The sequence below is a fragment of the Nymphaea colorata genome, chromosome 12 (assembly GCF_008831285.2).
Source record: "Nymphaea colorata isolate Beijing-Zhang1983 chromosome 12, ASM883128v2, whole genome shotgun sequence".
Classification (NCBI taxonomy): Eukaryota; Viridiplantae; Streptophyta; class Magnoliopsida; order Nymphaeales; family Nymphaeaceae; genus Nymphaea; species Nymphaea colorata.
Window position 1 is genome coordinate 16,535,551 of NC_045149.1, and position 27,369 is coordinate 16,562,919.

The following is a 27,369-nucleotide window of genomic DNA, read 5'->3' on the forward strand; positions in this document are numbered from 1 at the left end:
AAGGCTTCAAATATTAACATACTTATGTCTGGTATTCTCAGTTGTGTTAATTTAAATTAAGCTTTCCTACGTGCAATAAGACTATGTCAAAAGAAAGACCAAACACGCAATTCAATGTAGCCCTAAAGCAGCGGAGCTGTTACACATATTAGATGAAATTATATCAGAAACCGCACCGCCTTGATGGCACAAGGAAGACTCTTCTCCCGCCTCCAGAAAACCAGTCGAGCACCGGAAAAACAAGAAAGGGAAAGAGAAATGGCCGGATAAAATCAAAAAAAGAAAGGAGAGGCTGATCGATTTTACCGGAAACCAGCCATTGCCGTGCTGCCTTAGAGCTCTCCCTCCTTGGTGAAGGCAGATCGTAAGAGGCAACCTTCTCAAGAGGAAAGAGGTAGTCAGGTAGACGAGAAATCGTTCTCCCGTTTCTTGGTTTTTTTACGCGGTAAAGATGTGCAGAAAAACCGTTCAAACCCAAACGCACGCGCACTTTCCTTTTATGTTCTTCAAAGATTTTTATCAGGGTCAAACAAAAGAAGATCCAAATCCATGGTCACTTTTTTTTTTGGTACATTGGAACGGTTTAGAAGCGCATTAACTAACTATAGCACGAGGTCGAACCACACCAATGAGATACTCCTCAATCAATAGATGACCAGGTGGATTGGGTAAAGAAAAGAAGATCCAAATCCATGTTCACATAGAACTCCTTATCCGATCCTAAACAAACAAAACTAAGAAAAGTGCGTCCACCTCATAATATTTAAAGAACGCGGCAACAGCTGATGTTTTTTTAGTTTTTTCTTTTTAATGGAAAAGTAATATGAAACGCATCCAGTCTGCCATGCTTGTAATAGGCGTTATTAAAATAAAATAAGTTTTTAATTTCCAAAGCATTTTTTAATTTTAAATAGACTTTTTTATATTATTTGAAAGAACATTTATGTTTTGCGCGGTTAAGTCTTTTAGGTTAGTGTTAACATAAATTGAAAATATGACTGTAACCAAGAAATAAAACATATTCCACAGTTTTTATAGCCCTTTTAAGCCATATAAAACTATATTATTGATGCAAACAGAAATTACGTCATAAGAAGAACCAAACACTCTTATCAAATTGAATAGGGTTGTAAAACTTCTCATTCAAATCGGCAAAAAAAAAAAGCTCAACCAAAGGACAAGTTTGAACTTAAAACTTTTCTCATCACTAAAAACAATGATTATAGGGGTGTTTTGTTTTGTATTATTGAGGGGTGTTTGATGAGCTTGAAATTGAAGAATTTCAAAAATAAAATTATTGTTTTTTATGAATTGAGAAGTATATTATTAAACAACAATTTTGTATTATAGAATTATAACCTTATTGTCTAATCAAAACTCTGAAATTATAATTATAATTTCAGAATTTTATAAATTTTTTATTCTCTCTCTTTAAGTTGTATGTTATGATGGATTTAATCCATCAATTATAAAATTTTGATTACTGCTTTTATCAAACAAGTCATTTTCAGTTTTAAAATCAAAATTTCATACTATCAAACACGACAATTCATTTTCCTCAATAATATAGCATACTAAGCATGTGCTAGTGGCATACAGGGAGGGCTCAACTAACATGTGGCACTTATATTTGTAAAATATATTTCATTGGGTTGCCGGATCCATGTACATGTTGACACGTAAATCCTTATATGTTTATCCATGGTTCTATAACTATAGTTAGCCATCACATTCAATTCATTTATGTATGACAAATCTAAATTCATGTCTGGTTCTGATTGATTCGTGCACCTTTTCCCCATCTCTCTCTCTCGTAATTCAGTAATTGTGTCACAAAAACTTGAAAAATTCACGGGTAATGAATCTGCTTTTAATATTTTTATAGGTAACTATTTAATATTTGATAAATTGAAAAAAGCTGTTTGACATAATAAAATAATTGACAAACACCTGCTTCATTAATTGACGAAAAATGTTAAAATCTTTAGTAATTTCTATGAAAAAAAAAATCACATTTTGTTTATACACTCTCCCTGGGCCTTTTTTTCTAATCTTGATGCTCATAAAATAGACGGAAACTAGAAACATTGAAGAAATTGACAAAAAAATTGGTCCATGAAAAATTTTCAATTCAAAGGTAGTTTCTTTTTGATAAGGGTAAAATGGTCCTTTTTCATAAATTTTAAAGTTTTCAATTAATGGAGCATGTGCGTGTACGTTATTGTATAAATATAAATGGTTAGTTGTAACTTTTGAGAAGAAAAATGCATCAAGTGTCATTAATTATTTGTCTGGCTATATATATATATATATAATGGTGGTGGACTGATGATTTCGATGAATAAATCTAAGGCCCTGATATGGATTTTGTTTATTTCACCCACTTTTTATACTCACACTTGCAAACGCGTGTGACTGAGCACCTAGGTGAATTTTTTATGTCTCAGGACACGTATTCAAACAGGCAACCCTCTAATTAATTATGTGTTGGGGGAAAAAGCCTGGACTTTCAGGAACATCTGTCATAAAGTTCTCAGAAAGTTGCTAAGAGGAGGGAAACTGCATATGCTTCTCATATAACACGGGCACACATAAATTTAGCTTTCACAAATTTGGACACTTTTTATATGATATTGAGACGGAGGAGCGATCCCTAAAGAGGTCAAAATCCGGCTCTCTTTCCCATGTCGTGCATTGATCTGAAAAGCGGAACATATTGTCTTGATCAAATGAGAGTCCTGAACACAGTGTCTGCTTAAATAAATACCCAGAAGGGAACACGTTCAATCACGATGTAACAATCAAACAGGGGGGGACAACAACAGAGACTTACTTGAGAAATCAACCATAACGAAGACAAGATTAATGACACAGACATTGCGTCCTGGACATCAAAACTGCGAGACGAAGGTAGAGATCAAGCTCATCAACTCGGTGGACGCCTCTCCATCAACACTGCGCACGTAGAAGGCATGGTCCTCCTCCGGGAAGACGTGCAACTCCACTGCCTTTCTCCCCAACTTCTTCAGCTCCTCCACCAACATCACACTACGGTCTCTCAGCAAGTCCCGCCCTCCCGTCACCACCATCACCCCGACCTCCGGCAGCCTCTCTGCCGGCGGGCTACAGAACGGGTGGTCCCTGTTAGTCGGTTGGTCGCTCTCTGGCAGTGCCAGCACCCAGCACGTATCTATGTTCTTTATGGTGAGGACCCCCTGCTCGTCCGATTCTTTCTCTGACTCTGTTCGCTCCTCCGTGCCGTAGTAGGGCTGCAGGAGCACCACCCCCCTCAGCCCTGGCAGTTCGAGCCCCTCGCTGGAGGCCAGGACGTTGTGGATGATGTTCCCGCCGGCGCTGTCCCCCATGATGATAAGTCGAGAGAGGTCGGCTGAGGCGGAGAGGTGGTGTTGAGCATCCGAACTGAAAAGCCAGAGAAGAGCAGCACGCACATCGTCGAAGGCAGCTGGTAGGCGGTGCTCCGGTGCCAGGCGGTATGCGACGGAGAAGACGATGGAGGACGTAGCAGAGGCGAGGCGAGCAGCATGCCGGTGGTAGTCTTTGTAGCCCGGGGTGAAGAGGCAGAAGCCTCCCCCGTGGACGTAGACAATTACTGGGAGCGGTTTGTCGGCGAGGACCGGCGGACGGTAAATGCGTGCCCACAATTTGGTGGCCGGGTCGATGGTCACGTCGACGGAGGGAACATGGTCGGAGGCGGACGCTGGGACGAAAAATGGTGGCTTGTCCAAGTCCTGCCGTGTGATGGTCCCGTCCGTCTGCACCTGGATTAGGCCCAACAAGTCTATCGCCACCTCCGGATGCATTGCTCGAATCGGAAAGGTTTGCGAAGTTTGAGAAGCGACGGCGAAGATTCAGGGGACGTTATCGTTCCTCGAGTTGGTAGCTCCAAGTTGGAAACTGAGACCGGCGGCACAACGAGACAGAGATAGAGGGTTTTGTCATTTTGATGCTGCCATTTAATTTTAAGCAATGTTTGAAAATAAGAGGACTAAAATCAACGATGACGGGTGCAGCATCTCGAAGGAACGTGCCTATCTTAATTAAAAAATTTACAAAATGGAAAAACAAAACTGCACATGACAAACATTTCCTTGAACTCTTGTTTTATGTTCTAATTTTATAATTGCCTTCAATATTCATTCCTCATCAATTCTCATGGTGATTGACGAATTCCGAACCAATTTTTCGTGAACTATTTCGACTGGCCCTTAAGTTTTCCGGCCAACAAAACAGTTCTTCGATGAACACTTGTAAAACAGTGTTTGAAACGCGATCGTATGAAATTAAGTGGATTCTCATGAAGAAAGCTCATGATTTGGGTTACTACTAATATTACTTGATAAGCTGATAAATATGGAACAAGAACCAAAGAGACAATTTCGTTTTAAAAGAATCTAAATGTTGAGAGCGAATTTCTTAGATTGGAACTTACAAATGCAACGGACCTCCTCCTTTGATATTGAAGAGCGGCCGGCGATGGTGCCCAGACAGCAGCGGAACGGCGACTTTGTTCAACTTTGTGATAGAAAACCCTTCTTATAGAGAAGGAAAAAGGGAAGTCAAGAAAAATAACTTTTATAAAATTTGGTTTCTTTGTTTCACCAGGCAAATGCGTCTATTTGGTTGTTGGAACGTCATATCAAGACCCAGACGCGGTAAGAAAAAGTTTGACAATGGTTTCATAATAAAAACAAGAGTCAAGAGGGCAGCAGCCTAATTAGAATTCAAGATTGTTTTCTTTTGCATGCTCGAGAAAGAAGTTAAGTTATTCACAATCAATTAAATTAATTAACGAATCGAAGAGATTGACAATAGAGTGTGACCAATCAAAAAAAAAAAAAAGACCAAGAATAAGGGGACGTCTCTCTTAACTAAAGAGGTGAATTCTGAAAGAAAAAAAATTTCTGGATATTTATATCCTCATCCAGATATATAGAAAAGCGCTGCCAAGACATGAAAAGAGATTCAAAAGCAATCTAAATGATCAAATTATGGTCATGCAGGGCTGAACCATCACCGGCTCTCTGTCTTTTTGTTTGTCACGCATGTGAACCTCACATGGACAACTAACGCTCTCACCAACACGAGTCCTCAAAAGAGCTATCGGGTCCCGCTAGCTTTCTTATGCGCCAGAACAAAAATGAGGGAAGAAGATTCTCTTAGTTGAACTAGTTGACGTGAACAACTAATTACTTTATTTTTATATTAATTAATTTAATATTTGTTTTTATATATATTCCATTAAAAACGTGTATTTACAAACAAATGTTTTTTCAGCCAAGATCAAACCAAAAAGCCATATTGGCACAAACGTCGCATCATGGATGACAGTAATCGCGATATATTTGGGGTCTGAATGAATGCAGAGACCGACGGCTGAGAGTCACCGGAGATCGGAGAAAGCGCAGCCAAGGAAATGGAAGCCGGCTGGCCACTCGAGATGTTTCAATCTTCAGGTTTGGTTGACCTGATCATTTTAGCTGCAGATATGGGCATATTGGTAATCTAAAGCATCACTTAATATTTTCAGTTAGAAATTTTATTGTAAAGTAATATAAATTATACCATTTTATTTTTATGTAGTATAAACAAACATAAATTTAACAATTTTATTTTTATCTTATAATCACATATTTCCTTTCATTTCTTTTCTTAATCATTTTTCTTTCATTTTCACCCCCCCCCTCTCTTTCCTTCCCTTTTCTTTCATCCAAACAAAATGTAAAAGTGGACCGTCAAACTGATAGGGTTGCAAAGGATGAGCAGCATTTTGTTATTTTCTCAATAGTTGAGGGGCTCAATGTAATTTTTGTAAAATTTTAGCAGGTGTCAGGATGAAAACTTAGTTTTACTGAAGTTAAATATTTCAAAGTTTTGAAAACCTATTTCATTTGATTGGGTGACACCGGTTTTTTAATAGCTTAAGGAATGCCAGGTTTTTACGAAACCAAATTTTGCAAAGGCGGGTTTTTCCTCATGCTCAATTTTGATGACACCCAAACATTCAAAACAGGAAAACCTAGTTTTAGGATATCATCCAAACACTCCCTTACAAATTTCCAAAATCTCGTTTAGTCATTGAAGCTACCACAAGCTGCAGTTGCTCATATATACACTTGTTTTTCCTTGAGAGGAACGCCACCAATCCGGTTGCAACGATAGTAGCATTTAGAACTGAGTTCTGAAAACCATCACTCACAGGTAATTTTGGGGGAGGGTGGTGTGGATTTTCCTCAAGTAAATTTCTAAAGAACGTAGGTAAATATATGTTACATACACATCCGAAGGTATTCAAATATTAAGATTCAAAGTATGGATCACATTAGTAGGACATTAAATTCCAAATCAATCACATGCAATGTTGAAATGTCCCAAATACAGCCGCAGTTCCTCATTTATCCTGATAGACGACTTAGCTTGTGATATTTAACTTGACTATGTTTTTATGAGATACTGAAAGAAAGATGATGCTTTGAAAGGGTAAAGGCCTCCCTAATATGATCATACTGTTCACAGTTGCTGTTAAAACAATGATCAACTGATTTAGCAAATTTTTTTTGGCATTGTTGTCCGATAAAAAAAATTTAAAAACAATTTGCACACAAGGGATGAACAACTACTCATGTAAAAGTCTTTTATTGAATATTGCATACGTCATCAGGCTACATTTTTGTATTTTTAGGAACACAGATACATGATAATATAAGGTAACAGAATATAGTACACGAAAAGCAATTACTGAAGCACGAAAAAAAAAAAAAAACACGCAGATCCATGGCTCGCTTTTCAAGAGAAGCGACGAAACAACCAGCGTTAATGGCAGCCCAAGCGAGAGATGAAGGCGGAGATGAAGCCCATCAGCTGCTTGAACGCAGGATGCCCCTGGCGGCGCCCGTAAAAGGCGTAATCCTCTTCCTCAAAGACGTGCAGCTCCACCGCCCCCCTTCCTAACTTCTCCAGCTCCGCTGCCACTCTCAGGCACCGGTCCTTCAGCACATCCTTGCCGCCTGCTACCAACATCAGGCCGACGGCTGGCAGGCCGGAAGCAGGAGGGCTGCAGAATAGGTGGCCTCTAGTCGATGGTGGGTCCGTGTCCGGCAGCGCCAGCCTCCAGCAAACATCGGAGAATGGCATGGTGAGGTAAGCGTGCTCGTTCGACCACCTATTCTCCGACTCCGTCCGCTCCTCCCCGCCGTAGTACGGCTGCAGGAGCACCACCCCTCTCAGGCTTTCCAGCACCTCCGCAGGCGCGCCGATGTTCAGGGCGTTATGGATGATGTTTCCACCGGCGCTGTCGCCGATGAGGAAGAGTCGGGAGAGGTCGGCGGAGGCAGGCAGCTGGCGGCGCGCATTTGGGGAGTAGAGCCACTGGAAGGCGGCAAGGAGATCGTTGTAGGCTGTTGGGAGGCGGTGCTCCGGCGCGAGACGATATGCGAGAGAGAAGACTACGGAGGATGTATCGGAGGCGAGGTGGGTGGCGAGTTGGTGGTACTCGACGGAGGCGGGGGAGAGGAAGCAGAAACCGCCGCCATGAACGTAAACTACGAAAGGGAGGGGCTTCCCGGATGGGTTAGGAGGAGTGTAAATGCGAGCCCATAGGCCAGAGGAGGAGTCGATGGTTACGTCGACGGAGGATACGGGGTCGGAAAGGGACTCCGGGACAGAGAACGGTGGGTGGTCGGCGGCGGCCGGCCTGACGATGTTGCCATCCTGGTTGACATGAACTTGGGGAAAAAGTTCCATCGTCAAAGCTTGAACAGCGTTCGACTGCAGGTGGTGCCAAAAGCAACGAGAGGGAATTATATAGGAGCTGGAGTTCGTAAAAAAAAGCCAAAGCAAGAGCAACTCAAATCAATGATGCCGTTGGTGAATATTTACAGACAGATGAAAACTGAAGATGGTGAGGCGAAACTTTAACCAGGAAGGAAAAGGAAGACGGAAGTCCGTCAATTTTGGCCCCACGGGCACGTGATGGTGTAAACCATAGAAGAAGGAGGCCGCTCCTCTTCTTGCGTTGGCAAGCCGAATGTTCACAGGTTGAGTTATTAAAGCCTGTAATTAATTTAAAAGAAGAGTTTGCTTAGGCATCTTTTATTTTCTTGTTTGGTAACGGAATCAGAATAACGAAAGATCACGTGGCTACAGCTGAGAGTCTGAAACACGCACGTCAGAACAAGTTCTTCATGAAGAGACGCTGGAATTTCCCACTTTCAAAATTGCAGCACTCGAAGAAGGAGAAGGAAGAAGACCCAACAAAGATATTGTAACAGGTATTCTTCTTCGATTTGGGGTGTTGATTCTTTTACTGACATATGGTGGGCATCGATAAAACTTTTACTGACATTATGGTTGGAATGAAAAAGCACAAAAACTTGAAGCAAAAAACCCAAATCATTACCCTGAAATAATAAACCTAAAATCATTCACAAATGGAAAAAAACTGAACATTAAGTTCAAGCAACATACCTTTTCATCATTTAGATGTCAAAAATTGAAGAAGAACACTGCAATCATCCAAAAACTTCAGTAAACAACAGTGGGAAGAGGAGAATGAAAAGAGGGAAAAAGAAGAAAGGAGAAGGAGGGCTTGGGTGGAGTTATAGAGTCAAAGAAGTCTTTACCGCCATGTAAAATACGTCAGTAAAAGTTTTGTAGTAACTTTTACATGTGTTGGTGAAGGAGGCTTTTGGCAACGCGAGAATGACCGTTCGTCTCCTAAACTTATTTCTTTTTGTCGACATCTGCGAAGTGGATGTCGTAAAAGGCTTTTTACCAACGTTCTGTTCTCAACATTGATAAAAGTGACATGTTTAGTGATGTTTTCGAGTTGAACGTCCCTAAAAGCTCAACTTCAAATGACATCCTAACTGCATGTGTTAGAGAAGGCTACTTTTCATTAACGGTTTTTTCTGGGCGTTAGTAAAAGTGACATGTTTATTGACTATTTCGAATGGGATAGCGGCAAACACCGATAAAGGCTACTTTTATCGGTAAAAATTATTCTTCACTGACATTTAAAGCCAGACATTGTAAAAATTAAGCTTCATCGACATTTAAAGCCGGACGTAGGTAAAGTTGCTTTTCCCCAACGTCCAATTTTCCTACCCGTTGGTGAATTTGTCTTTTTTTTTCCGTAGTGTGGGCACTAATCTCTCCGATAAGGGCTTCAAAATTTCTAAGAATTTTTATGCAAATTGAAGGCTCGATTTGTGGGAAATGTTTATTTTGGAAATTGTTTGGAAGGAATGTTTTTTCTGTCTTTTACTTTTTTTAATTTCCTTTTGCCCATACAAAAAGGTTTTTTTCTCTATTAATAGGGGGTATTTTTTGTCATTAGATATACTGGCACATGAAAATTTCTTGCACCAATGTGCATAACCTGCTTCTCGCCGATTGGAGGTCTACATTTGCCCTGACGATTCTGGACTTGTTAAAATAATTTTTTCTCAAAAAACAAAAAAAAAAGGACAAATGATCAGATCTTGGTTAGGCCTATAAAAGTTCAACAAAGTTGATATAATCAAGAAAGAGCCTTTGTAAGGTATGAGGTAACAATGGGTGGTATTGGATAACCGATCAACCAGCATTTAAGACCATTAAGTATTTGTTGTGATCTAACTGTTAAAAGATTCAAATTTGATGCACAATTCACGTACAGGGCCCGAGGCTACAAAGCTGGAACAACATATATAATTGTCAATCACAATTAAGTTGCATGATTATATTTATGAGTCGGGAAATATTTCAAATGTGTAATGGGAGAAAAAGAACAGGAATATAGAAACATGAAATTTTTTCTGAATATGCTGAGTTTTTAAGAATAATCATGGGTAGCTCAAGAATAAGCGGCACCAAGATTTGGCCGGAAAAAAGAAGTGTTGTCAAACAATATGATTTAAGGCGGATTATTGCAAATTTGGACGAAGGAAATTCACAAGAACTACGAAGGTTACGGTACATGAACAAAGAACCTTGAGTAACCTCGCCTCGCGATATATATGTATGCATTCAGACAATGAACACAGAAGATGGACAAGAAGTGTTGTACGTAGTAATCAAAGTTGTTGCTTCAATAGGTGATCAAAATAATGATGCATCTGTTTTCGAAACAATGGTGTCTACATGGAGAAAGATTGACAAACGGGAAAGGGAATTAATGGAAAAAGAGATCAAAGAACAAAAATAACGTCGAGCGAGTCGTGTTTCTTCATCTCTGACAGCTCCTGCTACATCCATTCTCCGTCGTAGAAAGCGCTGAGGTTCCTGGACTACTTCGCTCTACTCTCTACCTCCGTCGTTATTCGTCTCCCAGGGCGTACCAGCACTCGACCTCTCGCTCATCTCTTCTTCCAACTTCGTGCTTTGGCATTCTGCCGGCGTCGGAAAACCAAAACCCGTTTGACCATCTAAAACTGGCCCCTGTTCCAAGTTTCCGGATTGTGCTGTTACTGGCAGCGACAGGGCACCAGCTGAACGTTGCTGGCAGATATGCTCCCTCACCAGGTGGCCATCTTCTTCCTTCTTCCTTTCCACGGAACGCTTCCCCTGTCTTCGTGCAGGCGTAATTTTAGCTGTTGGACCGGAGATGGAATGCGTGCTTTCAGCATCATCAACAGCCACGGAATCTCGTCGTTTCGGCCTCATCGGCTCTGCTTGGTGCTCTGTTGGAGGCAAGAATTCGGTTCTTGGCAAGGGAGCAGAACACTGACCTTGATCGAAAACGTCAATTTCCTTTATGTAAATCAGTCCTTGATCATCAACAGCCAGTTCAAGTCTCTTTCGGCACAGTTTCTTCTCTGCTGGAGTCGAGATTTCGGAACTTGGTGCAGGAGCAGTGTGTGTTCTCTCCTCTGTTGCAGTCAAGAATTCAGCTGTTGGAATAGAGGCAGGGCGGTCTTCTTCCTTCATAGTAACATTAGCGCTTTCAGAATCAGGTTCTTTCAGATTCCGGAGGCACGTTTCCGTCTCCGCTGGAGGCAAGAATTCCTTTCTTGAGTGAAAAACGGACCGCGCCTGGCGGTTAGCATCTCGCCGAATGTGGCCATCGTGTTCACCTTGGAAAGTCGGCGAAACCGGACGGACTTCAGAAGGGTTGCCGGAGATTCTCTGGCTACTTGGTGGATTCTTTACTTTTGCCTCCACAGGCATCTCAGGGTGGTCGGCGCATTGCAGCGATCTCTCCCGCAACAGGTCGACCTCAGTTGTAGGTGGATTCAATATTGTGCGCTGGTTGTGATCCCCGTCATCGTCATCGCCGCCGCTTTCAACGACGTCTCCGGAGTCCTTCACTTCCATGTTGCCACGGACGTCAGTTGCGCCACTGATCTCCTTCTGCGGATGACCAATCTCAATCTCTCTCTCTCTCTCTTAAACGCACTGGTAATGAAGGGGCGAAGCTGGTAGGTGGTGGCACTGCATAAGGACCAGTGCGGTTTAGATTGCTTTAGTTCCTCTAGTCATTTGTATACCTATCGCCAATTTTGATGCCATCATATGGTAAAGAAAAAATATTTTCTGAAAATATGAGAAATTTTAAACAAACATTTTTTTTTGGTTCTACAAACAAGATTGACCTTTAAATATTAGTGAAAATGTAACTAAATACATTTAAATTATAGCAAAAAAAGCTTCCCATCCTCTGTTTACAACATTAAGAAAAAAAAAAAAGTATTCTTGTTTCCATCCTTTGTCGCTTCCATGAGTAAAGCTTTACAAAGCTTTATCTTTTAACTTCTTGCTTCACATCTAGTGCATTTACATCTCCCTGCTCAGCCATTCTTCTGCAATTTTCTAACATCCTTTGCAATCCCGAACTACGCTCCTTGTCCTACTTCACGGTATGGTTATTAGGAAGGATTATGAAAAGAGGAAACCTTGACGGCCTTTTTGTTCATAATATTTTAAATTTTATTTTGTAACGTCCATCATAATCTCAATAAAATCGAAGAGGTTGAACAATCATACCAAATTACCAATACAGCTATAATATAGCGAATGAGAGGCAATTAAATAGTTTGCAACAGAGAAACATTAACAGGAAGCTGCTCCGTTCTAATGTGTTCCATTGCGATAGAATTAGGCCAAGAAGAATCACTTACTTGGAAGAGAGGACGTAAATGTTAGTGTAGTGTTCATATACCTTCCCATGCATAACCTCATTCTTCCTAAACTTAAGGTAATCAAGTTCATTTCCACCTTAGACGGCGTGAAGTTGAGGGGGGATATTAGGATGAACGACAACGCAGCAAATACATCTGCTTCCAGCGCTGTTCAGGAAGACATGGAAAGAAATATTCAGACCTTGAAGACCAAATCAAGAAAAAAGGAACGAGAAAATAGATTCAGACAACGAACGCAGAAGATAAACAAGGATTACTGTATATAGTATTCAAAGTTCAATCGGTGATCAAAAGAATGACTCCGTCGGTGTTCGAAAGAATGGTGTTTACATGGAGAAAGATTAACAAATAGGAAGGGGAATTAAAGGGGAAAAAACAAAAAAGGAAACCGTCGAGTGAGTCGTGTTTCTTCATCTCTAGCAGCTCCTGCTGGACTCGATCAGCCATCCTCAGTCGTGTACTTAACTCTACCATCTTCCTCCTCGTCATTCGTTTCTGCGTTTGTCGCCACCGGTGAAGGATTCGAAGAGGACGTACCATCCGTCAAGCTCACGCTCATCTCTTCTACCAACTTCCTGGCTTGCTCTTCAGCAGGCGCCGGAGAATGGAAGCGCGATTGACCATAAAAAACCGGGCCCTGTTCCGAGTTTCTGGATTGCGGCCATACTGCCATCGACAGGGCACCAGCTATGTTTCGGCGAGTATAAGCAGCCCAACTCTGCCTAATTCAAATGAATTTTGGGCATGAGTTAGACCAGGTTGTGGTGATGAAGAGCGCTGGCTACACGAGAACCCGGACGGTAAAATTTTGAGGCTATGAATTTAAATCCAATATGTTTTAAGAAGGATCTTAAGACTGAGAGACTTTAATGAAATGATTGTCATGGTTCCTAGTTTTATTAGGATTAAAACCGAAACTGTTAGGAAGTGGATTGAGATCCGTCGAATCAGGGCCCAAACCTGAGAGAGAGTCGAGTTGTTATAGTGGTATCCACACGCACAGACGCGTGTGCATCAAGGAGGGTGGATTGTAAAACCACAGAAGTTTAGTCTTGTATCAAAGATTGTGAGGGATCTTCAAAAACTCATAAAGGGAGGTTGGGATCCGTCGAACTAGGAACCCAAGCCCGGCCCGAAAATAGATAGACACTTATCATATTCCCCATATAATGCCGCATAAATTCTGGCCGGAATAAGGGGCAGCATGTTCCAAGACAAAAAATCAGTAAAAGAAAATTTCTCTTTTTTGGTATAAAAATATTCATGTTTTCCTAAACCGAAGTACCATGCTCTGTTTCCTTTTCAAACATGAACTTTGCGTGTCCCAGGTTTTAATACACCATCCTCTCTCTAGCCAGAGGGCACACTGCTGTGCGTGTAGAAGTAAAAACGAAAGACACAATTTTACATGGTTCGATAGAAGCTTTCTTCTTAATTCCCTCTCAACGAGTTATTCTCTCTCAATGAGTTGAGAAGATGTGAGGTTCGGTTTATGTAGAATTGTACCACACGCATTGATTTCTTAGTGATTATACCTTTCCCTAGAAATTTTGGTTAAGATCTGCTAAGATCAACAAGTGCCGGCCGATACAACAAGACCCTCATTGATCAAGTGACAATACAACAAGACCCTCATTACCCTTTTTTGAAGTAGATTCATGAAACACCTACATGTTTATAAAACTCAGAGATTATCTGATATATTTATAAAACTCAGAGATTATCTGATATATTGTGCTCAATATATTGTGCTCATGATGAGGACGTGAAATGCAGAACGAAATTCCATGATCGGAACAAAAAACTCAATTTAGTTTAGGTTTCCTCCGTTCAGTCAAAACTGATCAATTATATATTTGGGAATGGTTACTTTGATACGATAGAATTACTATGCCGTCTCTGACTCGTTCAGACTAAGAAAGAATTGAACCCCAGCTAATATAAATTAATAACCAGCCAGCTCGTGGCTTTGTAATCTTAAGATCCAAGCAATAATTTATTATGTACATGAGATAATAATCATACGCTTGTAGTCATCTTCAAGGCTTTACATGAAGATCAGCCCCTCCACCGGATGACATAATCCATCTCTCTCTATATATATATATATATACAGGAACTATGATATACTCATGACAAATAAACTGAAGCTACCATCCACAAGCATTATCCCTCTCTTCTTTTTAACAGGCGCAGCACAGGCGTCATGAGCAGTTCAACTTAGCAATGGCTTAACCTGTTGCTGGCTCTCAAGTAGAAAGGTTTCATCATCTTCAGGAAGCGAATACCCTTCTTTCTTCTTGGCCCATAACACAAAGTAAAGGCCCACAAATATAAGAGCCATCCCACAGATGCTGCAAGAGAAAGGGTCATGAGAAGTAAGTGGTATTGCTCAAGTACATAATTCTAGAGAAGCAAAAGTGACCCATTTCAATATGCTTGGACTGGATTCTATCTGGAGCTTGATTCTGGAAAAATTCTGGAACCATACAAATATAAGAGCCTTAACGCATCATACTATAATTTTTCTTCATATTCAGTTTTTTCCACTTCTGTCATAATCTCAACAAAATGAAAGGCAATGGCAAAGAATGGAAATGTCGGATTGTTGTTCATGTACCTTCCCAAACGCAAAGAATCTCCGAGTATGAGAGCCGACAGCACAGCCGAGCACACCGTTCCGACTGGGCTAAACAGGGAGACCATGACTGGGCCTCTTTTCTTGACCGACCATGTCTGGATACTGAAGCAGACCCCATTCACAAGACCCCCTAAATGAGAAAAACCAGACAAGCAAATGAGAGCACCACACAATTTTTGAGGTCCATCCCCTGCTTTCTACATAGCAAAGTAAGCCAAAAGGTCTCAATTTCGGGAATGAGGTGGAACATATATGAGGCTGGGGTCAGCAAGCCTGGTTGGCTACATGAGGAAACCGAGTCCATGTGACCGACATATCTTGGATCCATCACCGGGATGGTGAAACTTTAAGGCTTTCAATTTCAACATCACAGTGTGTGCTAAGCTAAGGTATTGGATCTTCAAGTTTGACACTAGCGATCAGGACCTGAAAACAGTATGAAGGTTGCAAATGGGCTGTATACAGTATGGAGATTTTTGCAATTCCTGGTTTTATCAGATGATTTTAGATCTGACTCTTGATATACTTAACTGCCCATATACGATCCATCTGTGTGCGATCCTGACACCGCAAAGAGAAAAAGCATCAAAACATAAGAATTGAAAGGGGTTCTTGTACCGCCATAGCGAGCCCAAGGAGGTAAATGGGTGTGAGATTGGAGTCACCAACATCCAGTTTGTGCTCTTTCACCAGTTGGAATACTGCTGTGAAGATTGAGCCCATAAGTGATGTGATGGCAACCAGAGACAGATGAGCTGGGTAGTGTATCAAAGTCGCAGCCTGCATCAAGTTTATGGTGAAGAGGAAAGACGTCGATAAGGATACATGATTGCAGTTGGATTCACAGCAGGAATTAAGAAGAAACTAGAAAACGAAGAGATTCTTTGAAAAATTTTGGACGTAATAGTTAGTGACATTGAAATGTGGTTACGTCCCCATCTATTGATCTAAATTAGCTTACTATCGGAAATTCTAAAGCGAAAGCGCGTTTGCTAGTTTCCCTGAGTTGGGGAAGATGAGTTCTCAATGGTAAAATATTTCTAACCTGTGTAAAAGACAACACACTTGAAGATGAGAAAATCTTCTCATTTACATCATTCACTGCCCCCAACTTTTCCCAGGAAAGTGTCCATTTCATCTTTAATTGAGAAAATAGTGAGAATTTTTCAGACTAATTCTCCGTCGATGCGGTTTAATTCTGAGGCAATAAAAAACGGCCAATTGCTCGAGGAGGCTTGCCCTCATGTTTTACTACTACAGTTTCCCAGTAATTATCTACAAACTACAGCAAAGCAAGCAAAAGAATACAGGTGCCGCTTAATTAATTTGGCAGGTAGTAGTGAAAGAATCCGCACCTTTTCCAATCAGCGACTGCCACAGTAACTAGAATTTAGGAAGAAACAACTTAATTTTATAATGATTTCATGGACTCACTCTCACTGGCACTGTTCTTATTTGACTTCCGTCTAAAAGAAACAGCGATCTTACTACATATGCACATAAAGAGTCTACTGCTGCTTTTAATAGGCGTAGGGTTTAAGTTCTTTTCAAGTTCCTGTAGAAAGACTGCCAATTTAAAACAGGTGAAACAAAGAATCACCCCCAAGAAATACTTAAAAATCAAATTTCCTACAGTTAATTTGCCCAACTTCAGGACAAGGATCCGGTTAGGCAAATGGAAATCAACAATCAGTAAAATGCCTAAAGAGCTGAGACTTCCCCTCTTTTCCATAATCTATAGGGTCGAGAGTTGCTTCGGGTAGGAAACCTACAAGTTTAACATGATGGTATGAAGACATGATTACAATTAAGTCCAAAAATCTTCCAGTCATTCACGGATGTCTTACGCAAAAAGCCCGATGCAATGGGCTGTATGTGTGAGACATCCGGTTCTTTGATATATATATATATATATATATATATATAGAGAGAGAGAGAGAGAGAGAGTAGCCTAGAACAAGAGGAAGACATTATAGACTTACTGGTCCGCAACTTGAGCACGTAAGTTAAATCTGATGCGATCATCTACCTACCGACCTACTCAAAACGTAAGATGTCAGCTTGCAACTCTTTTTTCTCCGTCACTTTTTTCACTTCTTTCCGCTTCAATCGTGATGTTTTCCATTAATGTTACTTTTCCACTATCATTTTTCTGCCCCTACAATTATAGATCTTAGAAAGTAAAGGAAACCTGAACTATCAGTCCAAAATTTGCAGATGAATATATATAAATGAAACAAAAAATCTTAGTAAATCAAGTTCGATCAAATTTGTTTACTAAGTTCAGACGATTGGGAATGGGCGAAATCTAATTTTCTCAAATAACTCCTCATTCTGTGATTATAAAAAAAAACTCTTAAATCGGTGATACGCCCAAAGTAATTAAACAAATTAATCATTTTAAGTTGGTCTTCAAAATATAAAATCTCGAGGTGGAGAAGAGTCGACTATTAAGATGATTTAAAATCTAGAGAGAGAGAGAGTCGATACTTGTAGGATCATGACGCAAGAGAGCACAAAGACGGCGGTGAGGAGGTACATGCAGCCAACCAGGCCGTCGTCGCCGGCCAAGCCTGTTGCGGGCGCGCCATGCTGCAAGAAGCTCATCCCAACTGCACCGCCCAGGCAGATCAGCGTCCCCATGATCTTGGCCCAACTATACCTGCACTTCAGATCCACTTTCTCCAGTCTGCACAATTTAGAAAGAAAAAATCAACTTCCACCTTTATCTTCCTTTTTCTTCACAAACTTCTAGACGCACAAACTTGTTATTTTCACATAGTTTTCACAACATTAATCACACAGATGTAATCTTCAAGCCCCGAAACGTTGGCATGAACGTAAAGAATTATATTGGCAATTACTTGCTGATTAAATGTTGTCAGGTTAACCCTTTTGAATTAAAAACAAGTAGTTGATTATACCGGTCTCAAGCCCCCAGTCTCTGTGTCTGTGTGTGTGTGTGTGTGTGTGTGTGTGAGAGAGAGAGAGAGAGAGAGAGAGTACCCAAGAAACCCTGCAATTACAAAGATGAGGCCAGGAGCCAAATTGGGCATGGCAGAAGCAATAGCAGGGGAAGTTTTCTTGATGCCCACCAACAAGAGGACTTGAAATACTGTGACACTGAGGAAATTGGAGACGAGCAAATGTTAGCAGCAATGATCCATTAATTCCTCTCTAAGATTTTGTTTAAAGCTTCTGTAAGCATTTGAACCAATTGTTTAAACTATGTGGATACTGGAAATAACCGAGGGAGGAAAACTTTCCGTTCTTTTTTTTTTTTTTTGACGTTTTTCAAGAGAAAGAAGTAAGATGAGTTTTCGAACATTTTCTTTTTTAAGGTTAACCAGAATACAAGCGGTTTGCTACTTACCCACCAACTGCAATGAAGAAAAATTGGATTAGTAGCCGCAGGCTGAGCTTGGACGGCCTCTTGCCCCTGTCATTCAAAAGTCGTAGGAAAATGAAAAAGTAATCGAAGATTAAAGATTTTATTCCGCTAAAAAGTAAATGAATAGGAAAATATGACTACTTAGTGAATAAGCCATAACCAAAAGCATGCTAGGCTTTTTCTTTTTTCATAGAAAAAGCAAAAGCGCGTGTTCTGCTTTAGGGGCAGTGGTCCTCAAGGGGGGGAAGATATTAAATCCAACTAAAATTCCACACTGAAGTTTATTTTCTCAGAAAACATGCCGACCCCAAAACTGAAAAAGATCGTAGCATCTAATGCTAATCCGCCTACACAAAAAAAATTGTGGAAAAGTGAGCAACTCAAAAGGATATATCATATGTGCTTTCAATGCTAAAATATTAGGAACAATTTAAACGATCATTCGTATGCTTGGATGAACATCAAAAACACATAAGTTTAAAAATTTAAGGCGCTTCACTAAATTGTAGTTTTCATAACTAATGAACCCCCAGAGACTCCCGACAAAGCAAGACGTTACAATCAGAAAATGGTGTTGGGTATTTTTCCTGACACTGAAACTCGAAACTACAATTATGATTCCGATTAAATTTGAAAGACAAGCACACCAGGAATTAAAGAACGAAACCCGAGGTATGTTCTTATCGATATACTTGTTTCTTCTCCTTGAAAAATTGCTTTAATTAAACCAAACAAACACAGTGGCTTTGAAAGAAAATCGGAAGTCTTTTTAACTGAAAATAGAAGCAACAGCTACAAGGGTAACATTACTCACAGGAGAACTAAACTTTCCTTGGCAAATTTTACTAAAAATGAGTTCTTAAAAATTTCACGCCGGCCTGGATGCGCTTACACGGATTCTTCTCGTTTTGTACAGAAAAGAAGAAAAATGAAAAAGACGAAGACGAAGAAAATGGATGACGAACTGAACTACCATCTTGGTGTTTGTGCATGGAAATCAAATCCCCAAATGAAAAAGACGAAAAAAAACCAAATTAAGGGGGAAAGGCGTACCTCTCCATGAAGAAAGCAAATGGGGAGAGCAGAATGGCGGTGACGAGGCTACCGGTGATGACAATGAAGAGGGGGTCGAGGCCCATGGCCAGCAGCTTGCCCATGAACACCGAAAACGATCCATAGACGAGCTGCGTCAGGACCAGGCCGCATATGATCAGGAAATCCTCCACCCCGTCAATGCAGGAGGTCAAGAATGACATAGCTCTTCCCTTCCGCCTCCGTCTCCACTTCTTCCTTTTCTTCTTCCTCTTCTTCTTCTTCTTCTTCTTCTTCTATTCTACTCTGCTTCGCACTCCACCTTCCGCCATTCTTTCAGTTTCAGCCAAAGCTCAAAGCAGAGCGCCAACTACTGGTCTTAAGCTTGGTCTTCTAATAGGCTCCTTTGGTTTCTGACGCCGAGATGGGAGGGCTAAAAAGAATGAGTGAGTTACACCTCACGAAAGCAATTGCTTCGGGGAGAAGGGCACCTGTACCATTTCTGATGACAACTTTGCCCTTACGGTATCCAGAAGACTTTGAGGGCAGCCTAGGTGTAAGAGCTGTCGAACGGAGAACAGTATAGGGGTGGAAATGTCATTTTCTAGGGAGATAAAGAAAGACTTTGGCGAAGCAGAACAACCCCGGTGCTCGGTTAGGAGATGACGGAACTTCCGGGGAGGAACAGTAACATTCCGCTGACAGCGACTCCAAGCCGCTGCCGAAAGGTAGCTAACCCCACGTTTGCTTCACAGGGACACGAAGAGGACGCGATTCGTAGCATATGCGAATGTATGAAGAAGCCTTAGCGAGTTCGCAAGCTCAATTGGAGACGTGAGTGGTGAGTTAGGTTCATCTGGTCAGTTGGACCGCATCTGTTTTGAAGGTTAGGCACGAAAGGGACCGGCAGGTGGAGACGGAGGAAAAGCGACAGACATCAGCAAACCGATTTGAAGGGTAAGTTGGGGGACCAGATGAGATGAGGATGATTCGTAAATGGTAGGTTGGTCTTCGGGAAGAGGTTTACTTTTCCTGTGAAATGATAAATATAAGGGGGCTTTTATTTATCTTGGATCCAATATTATATTACAGGTGATTTGAGATTATTGGGGATTTCAGATCCCAGGTTTGAGGTCAGACCTCCTCCTCTTAGACCTTAAAATCTGAGGCTTTAGTTTTATATTTTCCTTTTTATAAAGTGGCTGAATCCGGTGGATGTTTGCTCTACTGCTACCATATAAAAGGAATTTCAGACTAGATTCAGCACTTAGATCCAAGGCTATCAAATACTGAAACAATTGAGAAAGGCAAGGCAGTTCATGTATTGGATCCCTCACAAGCACCATGTCACAAGAGATGAAGCTTACTTTTTTTTTTTTTTTTTTTTTTTGCAGAAAAAGTTGTTTTCTTTCTTTAAGAAAGTAATTTTACCCCTTTTTCTTATCATGTTAAGTACTGAAGACTTTTGCTGTAGCACATATCTAATCTGGGGAAGAACGTTTGAGCTCACTTTTCACTGGATACGATATATATATATATATATATATCTGCTTATATGCGTCAGGTAGGAAAGAGACACTAGGGAGTTTATTATCAGGGCTTCTTTCATATTCCAAGAATATTATCATATCGAAGTCTCTGAACTACAACCTTAACAAAAGCCTTCAAAGTATACGAGGATGAGGTATATTTAGAACTGCAGGCAACTCTGAAATAAAAACTGGACTACACAGAGTAGATTGCCACAGTATTTTCTCATGCAATTTAAGCTAACCGTATGAGTTGATCGTTTGTATGATCGAGTAGAAAAATATGTTAAAGTCATTAATTTGTTTTTTCCAATTTAAATGTGTCATCTTAGTAATTAAAATATTAACAACCCCTACATCTTAAACTACGGTAGCAGAAAAATCAATATTTTTCGTGAAAGCATGTTCCATATATGATAGAGCATATATCTGATCCAATCCATTAGCATCGATGTCGAGCAGGAAATCATTTCAACACGAGAGAACAATTTGTTCTAAGCTCGCATTCTTCTGTCCGATGTTTGGTAAAGCTTTACAAATAAATTGAATATCTTGTAGAATGAAATACTTCTCATGCTTACTCTCAAACTAAAGGCCCTTTTTGTGAAAGAAAAAATATCATTATAAACTACAAAAAAAAACTTGAATTCTAAAATTAACGAAGAAAATAACAGAGCATTTTAGTTATTTTCAGTTTTATTTTAGAAATTCGATCGTAAGAAGGACGTCAAATATTTAAACTATATGATTCGAAAGAGACGAGGAAATTTTAATGGACAGGCTTTGAAAAGGATCTTACGACTAAAGTCCTTTGCTTTTCTCGGCTCAAAAAATAAAACTCAGCTTAGTTATCAGATTTTCATCGTTATTTTTTATGCTTATAACTTTTGATATTATCGTTATTTGTTATGCTCATGAAGGACGTCGCGTGCTAAGGGCTCCGAAAAGCAAGGTTGCGGGATGAACACGAACAGGGAAACGATAAGAGTGCGGGCACATTTTTTAGGAAAACGCCATTGTCACAATAATACGGCACTTGCTTCTAAGTTTCTTGACAAGTCTTGCGATCATTAGAAGGCTGAAGCAATAAAATGGTGGGGTTGTAATTTGATTTCGAATCCTTTGAGCTTGTCACTCTTTGCATTATCTTTTTGTCCATGCTATCGTGCCATTTGCTGCTACCATTTTTGGACAATATTTAGTTAAATTCCATACTTTTCAACTTTTTATTTTCAAAATTCTCTTTTTATTTAAAAAAAGTGTGTATATATATATATATTACTTATTATCCTGGTTGAGAAGTACACCCATTGTTAATTAAACCAATTATGGGACGCTGGTTTAATTCAGTTGTTTATTTCGATGACATGTGTTGAGTAATGGTTCGACTAACCCCTTATAGAACACGCATCTTTATAAAAATAAATGAACAAACCACCCTTCTTTGGAACCCGTGGTTGCATTTTCTAATAAAGAAGTAGAAAAAGAAAGAAGGGTTCAAAGGGTGGGCATCGAGTAGTAGGGTACTCGGTGTGCCTTGTCAGACTCGACTCCAGAAAAAAAGGAACCGGACTGGTCCGACTGAATCTGGTTCGGTTCGATAAAAGTTTTTAATACATATTTTAATTAATTTTTATATATAATTATAATATTTTATTAAAATTAATTATATTTATATATTATTTTATATTAAAAATATATTGTTTTTTTAATTTAATTGAATCGGGCTCAAGCTTGAGTTTTAAGTGTCGGGCTATGCTCGGGCCTGGGTTTCAGGTGTCGGGCTTGCCCGAGCCCGACTCCTTATCAGCCAGGCCGGCCCAATGCTCTTAATAATGAGAATATAGAAACAAATTGGACAAAGCTTACTTTCACAGTGTGTTGGCTTCCTCTTTCATGCGTCGAAAAGATGAGCATGCACTAGCTAGTGGCACCCACTTTAAGGGAACATGGCACTGTCCCGCCCACTTCTGTAGCGTGTTTGATTCCACTGAGATCAAGCACAAGATGATCCAGGATTGCTACATTATTTACCCCTTCTAGGAGGGGATCTTTCTTCCTACATATTCGATCCATCAGCTGATAAGCCGGTGTATCTAGAGAAGGTTTTGGAGATTTCAAAACCAAGGATTTGAATTCGCCGGTTTTGATCCATGTCCATTGGGGAGTATCACACATTCATCCGGTGGTTTCCCCCTTCTTTGTCAATTATTGTGACAATCCACTAACGAAAGTCATATACATAATTGAGTAACATTGAGATCCAAGCTTCTAGAAACCATTGCTCGAATTCATGTAAACCTGATAGAATATAAGGTCAACAATATTAAATCAAGATCTGATGTAAAGGGAATGAAACGTCCCTTCATATCAAGTGCCGACGCTGAAATATTCTCTGATAAGATGGTTTGATCAAAGCAAATTAATCCTATAACAAGGACCAACTCCATTCCCTAAGAACATGAATTACAAATGTATCCGTTTTGAAAGTGAAAATTTCTTATACTACAGAATGATCGATCAACCATATTGGCAAGTTTATCGAATCCAAATAACAATTTGCAGATGTTCTCAGAAAAGCTCAGTGGACCGCGCCACATTCAAACGAACACATGATAGGAAGGAATTAAGTTGCTGCTGATACTCATCCAAACAAGTAAAGGTGGTGGTTCTGGTACTGTTGCCTCTATTGTTGTGGAAAAAAGCAGAAATAGTTCAATGCATTGCAATCTAGATCCTAAAATCATGGATCTAAATCTGTAACCACCATGAAAAATGAGGCCTAGCTGCTCTCTCTCGTGTGTATTATTTTTTGACAGTCAGAAGAAAGACAAAAAATTCATGATGGATGTAGGCTGCACTCTTCTTGGGCCACGTTTACGTGTTTTTCTTTCTACTTAAAACTAGAGCGACTTTAGAGAAGAAACGTATGTCAAACAACTCCACAGAAAAGAAAACTCTCTACCATGAATTTATACATTGGCAATTCCTCTGTGCACTCAACTTTTCGTTTTGTAGAAAGGAATGCCCATCTGCGTTCTGAACTTGTTGAATCCTGTCGACCTCAGATCATTCATAAGCTCCATTATCAGTTCAGCAACACAATCATTTGCAATTCTGTGCCGAAACAACCTGCTGTTGAATGACCTCTCAGTTTTTTATTAAATCGGGCAAAATTGAACAGCAAAGGCTACGTACATCCAAAAATTACAATTAGAGTTAATACAGAGATCTCAAACTAAGAGCTAGGCAAAACAGGTAAGAAACACAAGTCCATTCATGTTAGCGATACCTTGGAACAGTCACGACCATGGTTATATTATATGGCTTGTCATTTTCCTTTGATAGGGGGCGTGGAGAGTTTCTCCTTGCTCCTAGAGTGGGAGACATACATAATCTGAATGGAACTCAACATATATAATTTGTTTCTCCAAGGTGCTTCCCAATCAATTGAGCCAATCTATGTAATATTGTCATCATCGATAAGGCTGCAATCTTAATAGCTAGGTAAGAACAATATCAGAGCAAAATTCTTATTATCTGAACCTTTTTGAACAATTTCTGTAGTCTCCAGTAACCATAAGAACCACCAAGTCGTCAGTCAGTTCTTGTAGAAACACAGGAAATGCACGCTTCGAAAAATGATGCCCTGATTTCTTGTTCTCGCTGTATATAAAGTTGTTTTATTTGTTCTTCACATACGCTAGCGAGACGGTCATATGGTCGCGCTTTACATGACGATGGCCTCACGGTTGACGAAAATGATGGAAGTAGACGGAGGAGCAGCAACAGAAAGGCCAGAGGAAAGAGGAAAAAGAGATTGTCTACTCAACAATACATAGCAAACTTTCAGTTTCAGATGAGAAAGACAGTAAATGCTTGTGTGTAACGTGCATATGCTGATGCTTTTGGGTGTTTTTGTCTGTAGGAAGAAGGGACCCAAGCTTCTTAGGCAGATAGCAGAGGCGGAGACATTAAAAAAAACAAAAAAGTTAAAATTTACATGCCCACTTAACCTATACAAAAATCTTAAAAAATGATATTTCGGTTTTTATCAAAATTTTGATACTATAATTTGATCTTTTAGGAAAAATTTCTGGCTCCTGATTTCAGTAAAATACACCATAGAGGACTTTGAATTTGAATAAGCCCTTAACGTATAAGGAGCGTCTTTCATACATCCTGATACCTCTCACAAGGAGCTTGAGAAAAATCAAGATGCGCCCACATGAAAAAGACGGCCATGGTGGGGTCTCGACACCGAGAAAGAGAAGGACCCATCTGAACAGAACACGCAGGAGACGTTAATGGAGACGCACCAGGTATGCTGGGGACGGGAAAATTTATCTTGTGAACAATTTACCAACTGGTTGATCGTAATTGGCGATGCTTTGGGGGGATATTGACCCACTGTATTGAACGTCAGAATCCAATACAATCGCAATTAGGGATGTCAATAAAATAAATTCGATGTAGATCTAATATACGACCGAACCTCATAAAAGAAAAGGTATGGAACAAATGTTGACATTCGATTAAAATTTCAGATTGGATTCAGGTTTTGATGGGGTTTGAATTCAGATTTAAGTAATAAGTATAATATACTCAATGTCTATAATATGCTTTGAATTTAGCTTAAAATCAGCTTCAGATCGAATTCAGTTTATGAATTCAGATTCCGGATTCAGACGTGATATAGACTTTTCTTCGTTTGAATTTGAATCCGAATATATAGACATCTCAAAAATTGGAGAAGGTGAAGTATACATATGCTTTGAATCCGATCCATTGACATCTTTAATTGCATCTGCCTTTATTGTACAATTGTGTTTAGGTTTAGTTTGACTTTGAATTCTGAAACTAAATTTGGATATGTTTTTTAAAAAACAATTGTGTTGCAAAGAGATGAAAATGCCCTTTACCTAGCTAGTAATATTGAGAGGCAGGGGACACAATAGCAAGCGTTTCTATGTTGAGGTGCAAGCACTACAAACTTAGAACTTGAAGAGAGTAGCTCAGCTGGTTGGGCGAGTGTGCTGATAGGCAGTCAGTAGCTAGTTCAAATTTCGCGTTTTTTTTGTTAAGGAAAAAAAAAAGGCTAATGCGCTTTTTTTAGGTTTTATGTCAAAGTTTCTCGGGTATCTCAGCCCGACCCAATTTCCCTAACTAAAATACCAAAATAACGCACACTTAGGAGACACTATGCTATAATCAGACAGTGACATAAACGACCATAAGTGTCACTGTGGTCTGAGTCCACAACTATTATAAGGTCAAATTAGAGCAAGACCTCAACTTGCTTGTGACTTACCCCAGTGTGCACATAGTGCAACGCCTTTAATGCCCCCAATAGGGCTGCGCATGGGGTCGGGTGGGATTGACCTGATGCTCAATAAAATCGGGCTCTAAGCATGCATGAAGGTCTTCCTATCAGTTTAAGTGTGGCTTGTTTAGTTATTGGGCAAAGTTCGACCATCATGGTTCTGTACCCCGTTCGATGTCCACCCTTATTTAAAGTTTTAAAAATAGTCAACGGTAATAAGGTAGCTAGCTGTCAGCATTATGGCGAAAAAGATTTTTAGGGAGAGAAAAAAAAAGTAGAGAGGTGGGGCTTTTTAGATGTGTATATTGAACTGAATCAGGCCCCCAAAACCCGGCTATCGGGCCAGCCTAGCCTAGCCCAGTCCAGCCCAGCAAGTTTTTCTTATTAGGTTGGTTCGCCTCTTTTAACTGCTCCAAGATGGATATTGGCCGGACCTTATCTAGCGGGGCCGAACTGTCGCCGTGAATTAGTAGGAGTGCAGGGACAAATGAAGAGGGAGGAGATGAGAGAATGGGTGGTGGTGCATGATGATAATGCTGGTGGACAGAAGCAGACACAACCCACACAACATCTTGTGACTCGCTCTTTGGACCTTTTCTTTACATGTGAGACCGCCATTCACGGAGCTTTGAAGCCTTTCCTTTCCACGTTCCAACAGAAGAGACGGACCTATCAAACTTTAATGCCCATCAAAGCTCTCCCTTTCTCTCTCTCTCTCTCTTCTTCGACAGTCACTGTGGGCTTCCCTAGTTTTCTTTCTGCGGATCCAACTTCACCGTAATTTGGTATAAGTTTCCTTTCAGAACTCGTAGTTAAAATGTCTTGGTACTCTTGAAGTGATCTGGCTCCCGACCCTACTTTTGCCAAAGGTGGAAGCACTGTGTAGTTGGTAGATAGTAAGGAAGGATGGCGGATATATCCCATTTCAAATTCATTTACAAAGATCTTATAAAAAAATCTAGGTATGATCAGATTGCATAGGAACTTTGAGTCCCATGATAGTTGGATTTGATCGTTTGAATTTGATTCTAAAAACTGGTTACAAAGAAATCCTAACCCAAGTTGAACTCAAAAAGTACTGGATCTGACCCGCATCCAAATCGTTCACATCCCTATGGTTCCTAAATTCTATTTGGAGGAGATACCAGTTTTCAACTTTTGCCTAGTAGAAAAGAAAAATGTTTTTGTAGGCAATTACTTATGAGGCATTATAAAAATCCAAAAGCAAGCCTTGCGGACCCTGGAAGGACGGGAGGAGGCTTCGACCTTCACTTGAGCAGTGAGATTTAAGATTTACTCCCACTCACCAAAATCAA

The 27,369-nt window shown here is 40.2% G+C and overlaps 3 protein-coding genes across 5 annotated transcripts; all 3 read right to left on the bottom strand.

Moving 5' to 3' along the window:
- Positions 1 to 2,552: 2,552 nt before the first annotated feature.
- On the bottom strand, positions 2,553 to 4,549 carry LOC116265977 (probable carboxylesterase 15). 3 transcript variants are annotated; one of them, XR_004175232.2, is made up of 3 exons: positions 4,451 to 4,549; positions 2,834 to 3,915; positions 2,553 to 2,699 (listed from the first exon to the last, which is right to left on the bottom strand). XR_004175232.2 is itself a non-coding variant. In XM_031646998.1 (2 exons), exon 2 carries the CDS (start codon positions 3,819 to 3,821, stop codon positions 2,892 to 2,894), a length of 930 nt encoding a protein of 309 aa, XP_031502858.1. In that variant the 5' UTR covers positions 3,822 to 3,915; positions 4,451 to 4,549; the 3' UTR covers positions 2,756 to 2,891. The 3 variants fall into 3 exon arrangements, 2 of the variants coding, with proteins under 2 accessions (XP_031502858.1, XP_031502859.1); XM_031646998.1 differs by lacking the exon at positions 2,553 to 2,699 and having other exon boundaries at positions 2,756 to 3,915; XM_031646999.1 differs by lacking the exon at positions 2,553 to 2,699 and having other exon boundaries at positions 2,756 to 3,967.
- Positions 4,550 to 6,637: 2,088 nt separating this feature from the next.
- On the bottom strand, positions 6,638 to 8,047 carry LOC116265439 (probable carboxylesterase 15). Its single transcript, XM_031646031.2, has one exon. The coding sequence runs from the start codon at positions 7,759 to 7,761 to the stop codon at positions 6,832 to 6,834; it is 930 nt and encodes a 309-aa protein (XP_031501891.1). The 5' UTR covers positions 7,762 to 8,047; the 3' UTR covers positions 6,638 to 6,831.
- Positions 8,048 to 14,078: 6,031 nt separating this feature from the next.
- Positions 14,079 to 19,643, bottom strand: LOC116265981 (WAT1-related protein At5g47470). Its single transcript, XM_031647004.2, has 7 exons — positions 19,223 to 19,643; positions 18,152 to 18,217; positions 17,785 to 17,901; positions 17,269 to 17,467; positions 15,396 to 15,558; positions 14,758 to 14,908; positions 14,079 to 14,491 (listed from the first exon to the last, which is right to left on the bottom strand). Exons 1-7 carry the CDS (start codon positions 19,423 to 19,425, stop codon positions 14,353 to 14,355), a joined length of 1,038 nt encoding a protein of 345 aa, XP_031502864.1. The 5' UTR covers positions 19,426 to 19,643; the 3' UTR covers positions 14,079 to 14,352.
- Positions 19,644 to 27,369: the final 7,726 nt, after the last annotated feature.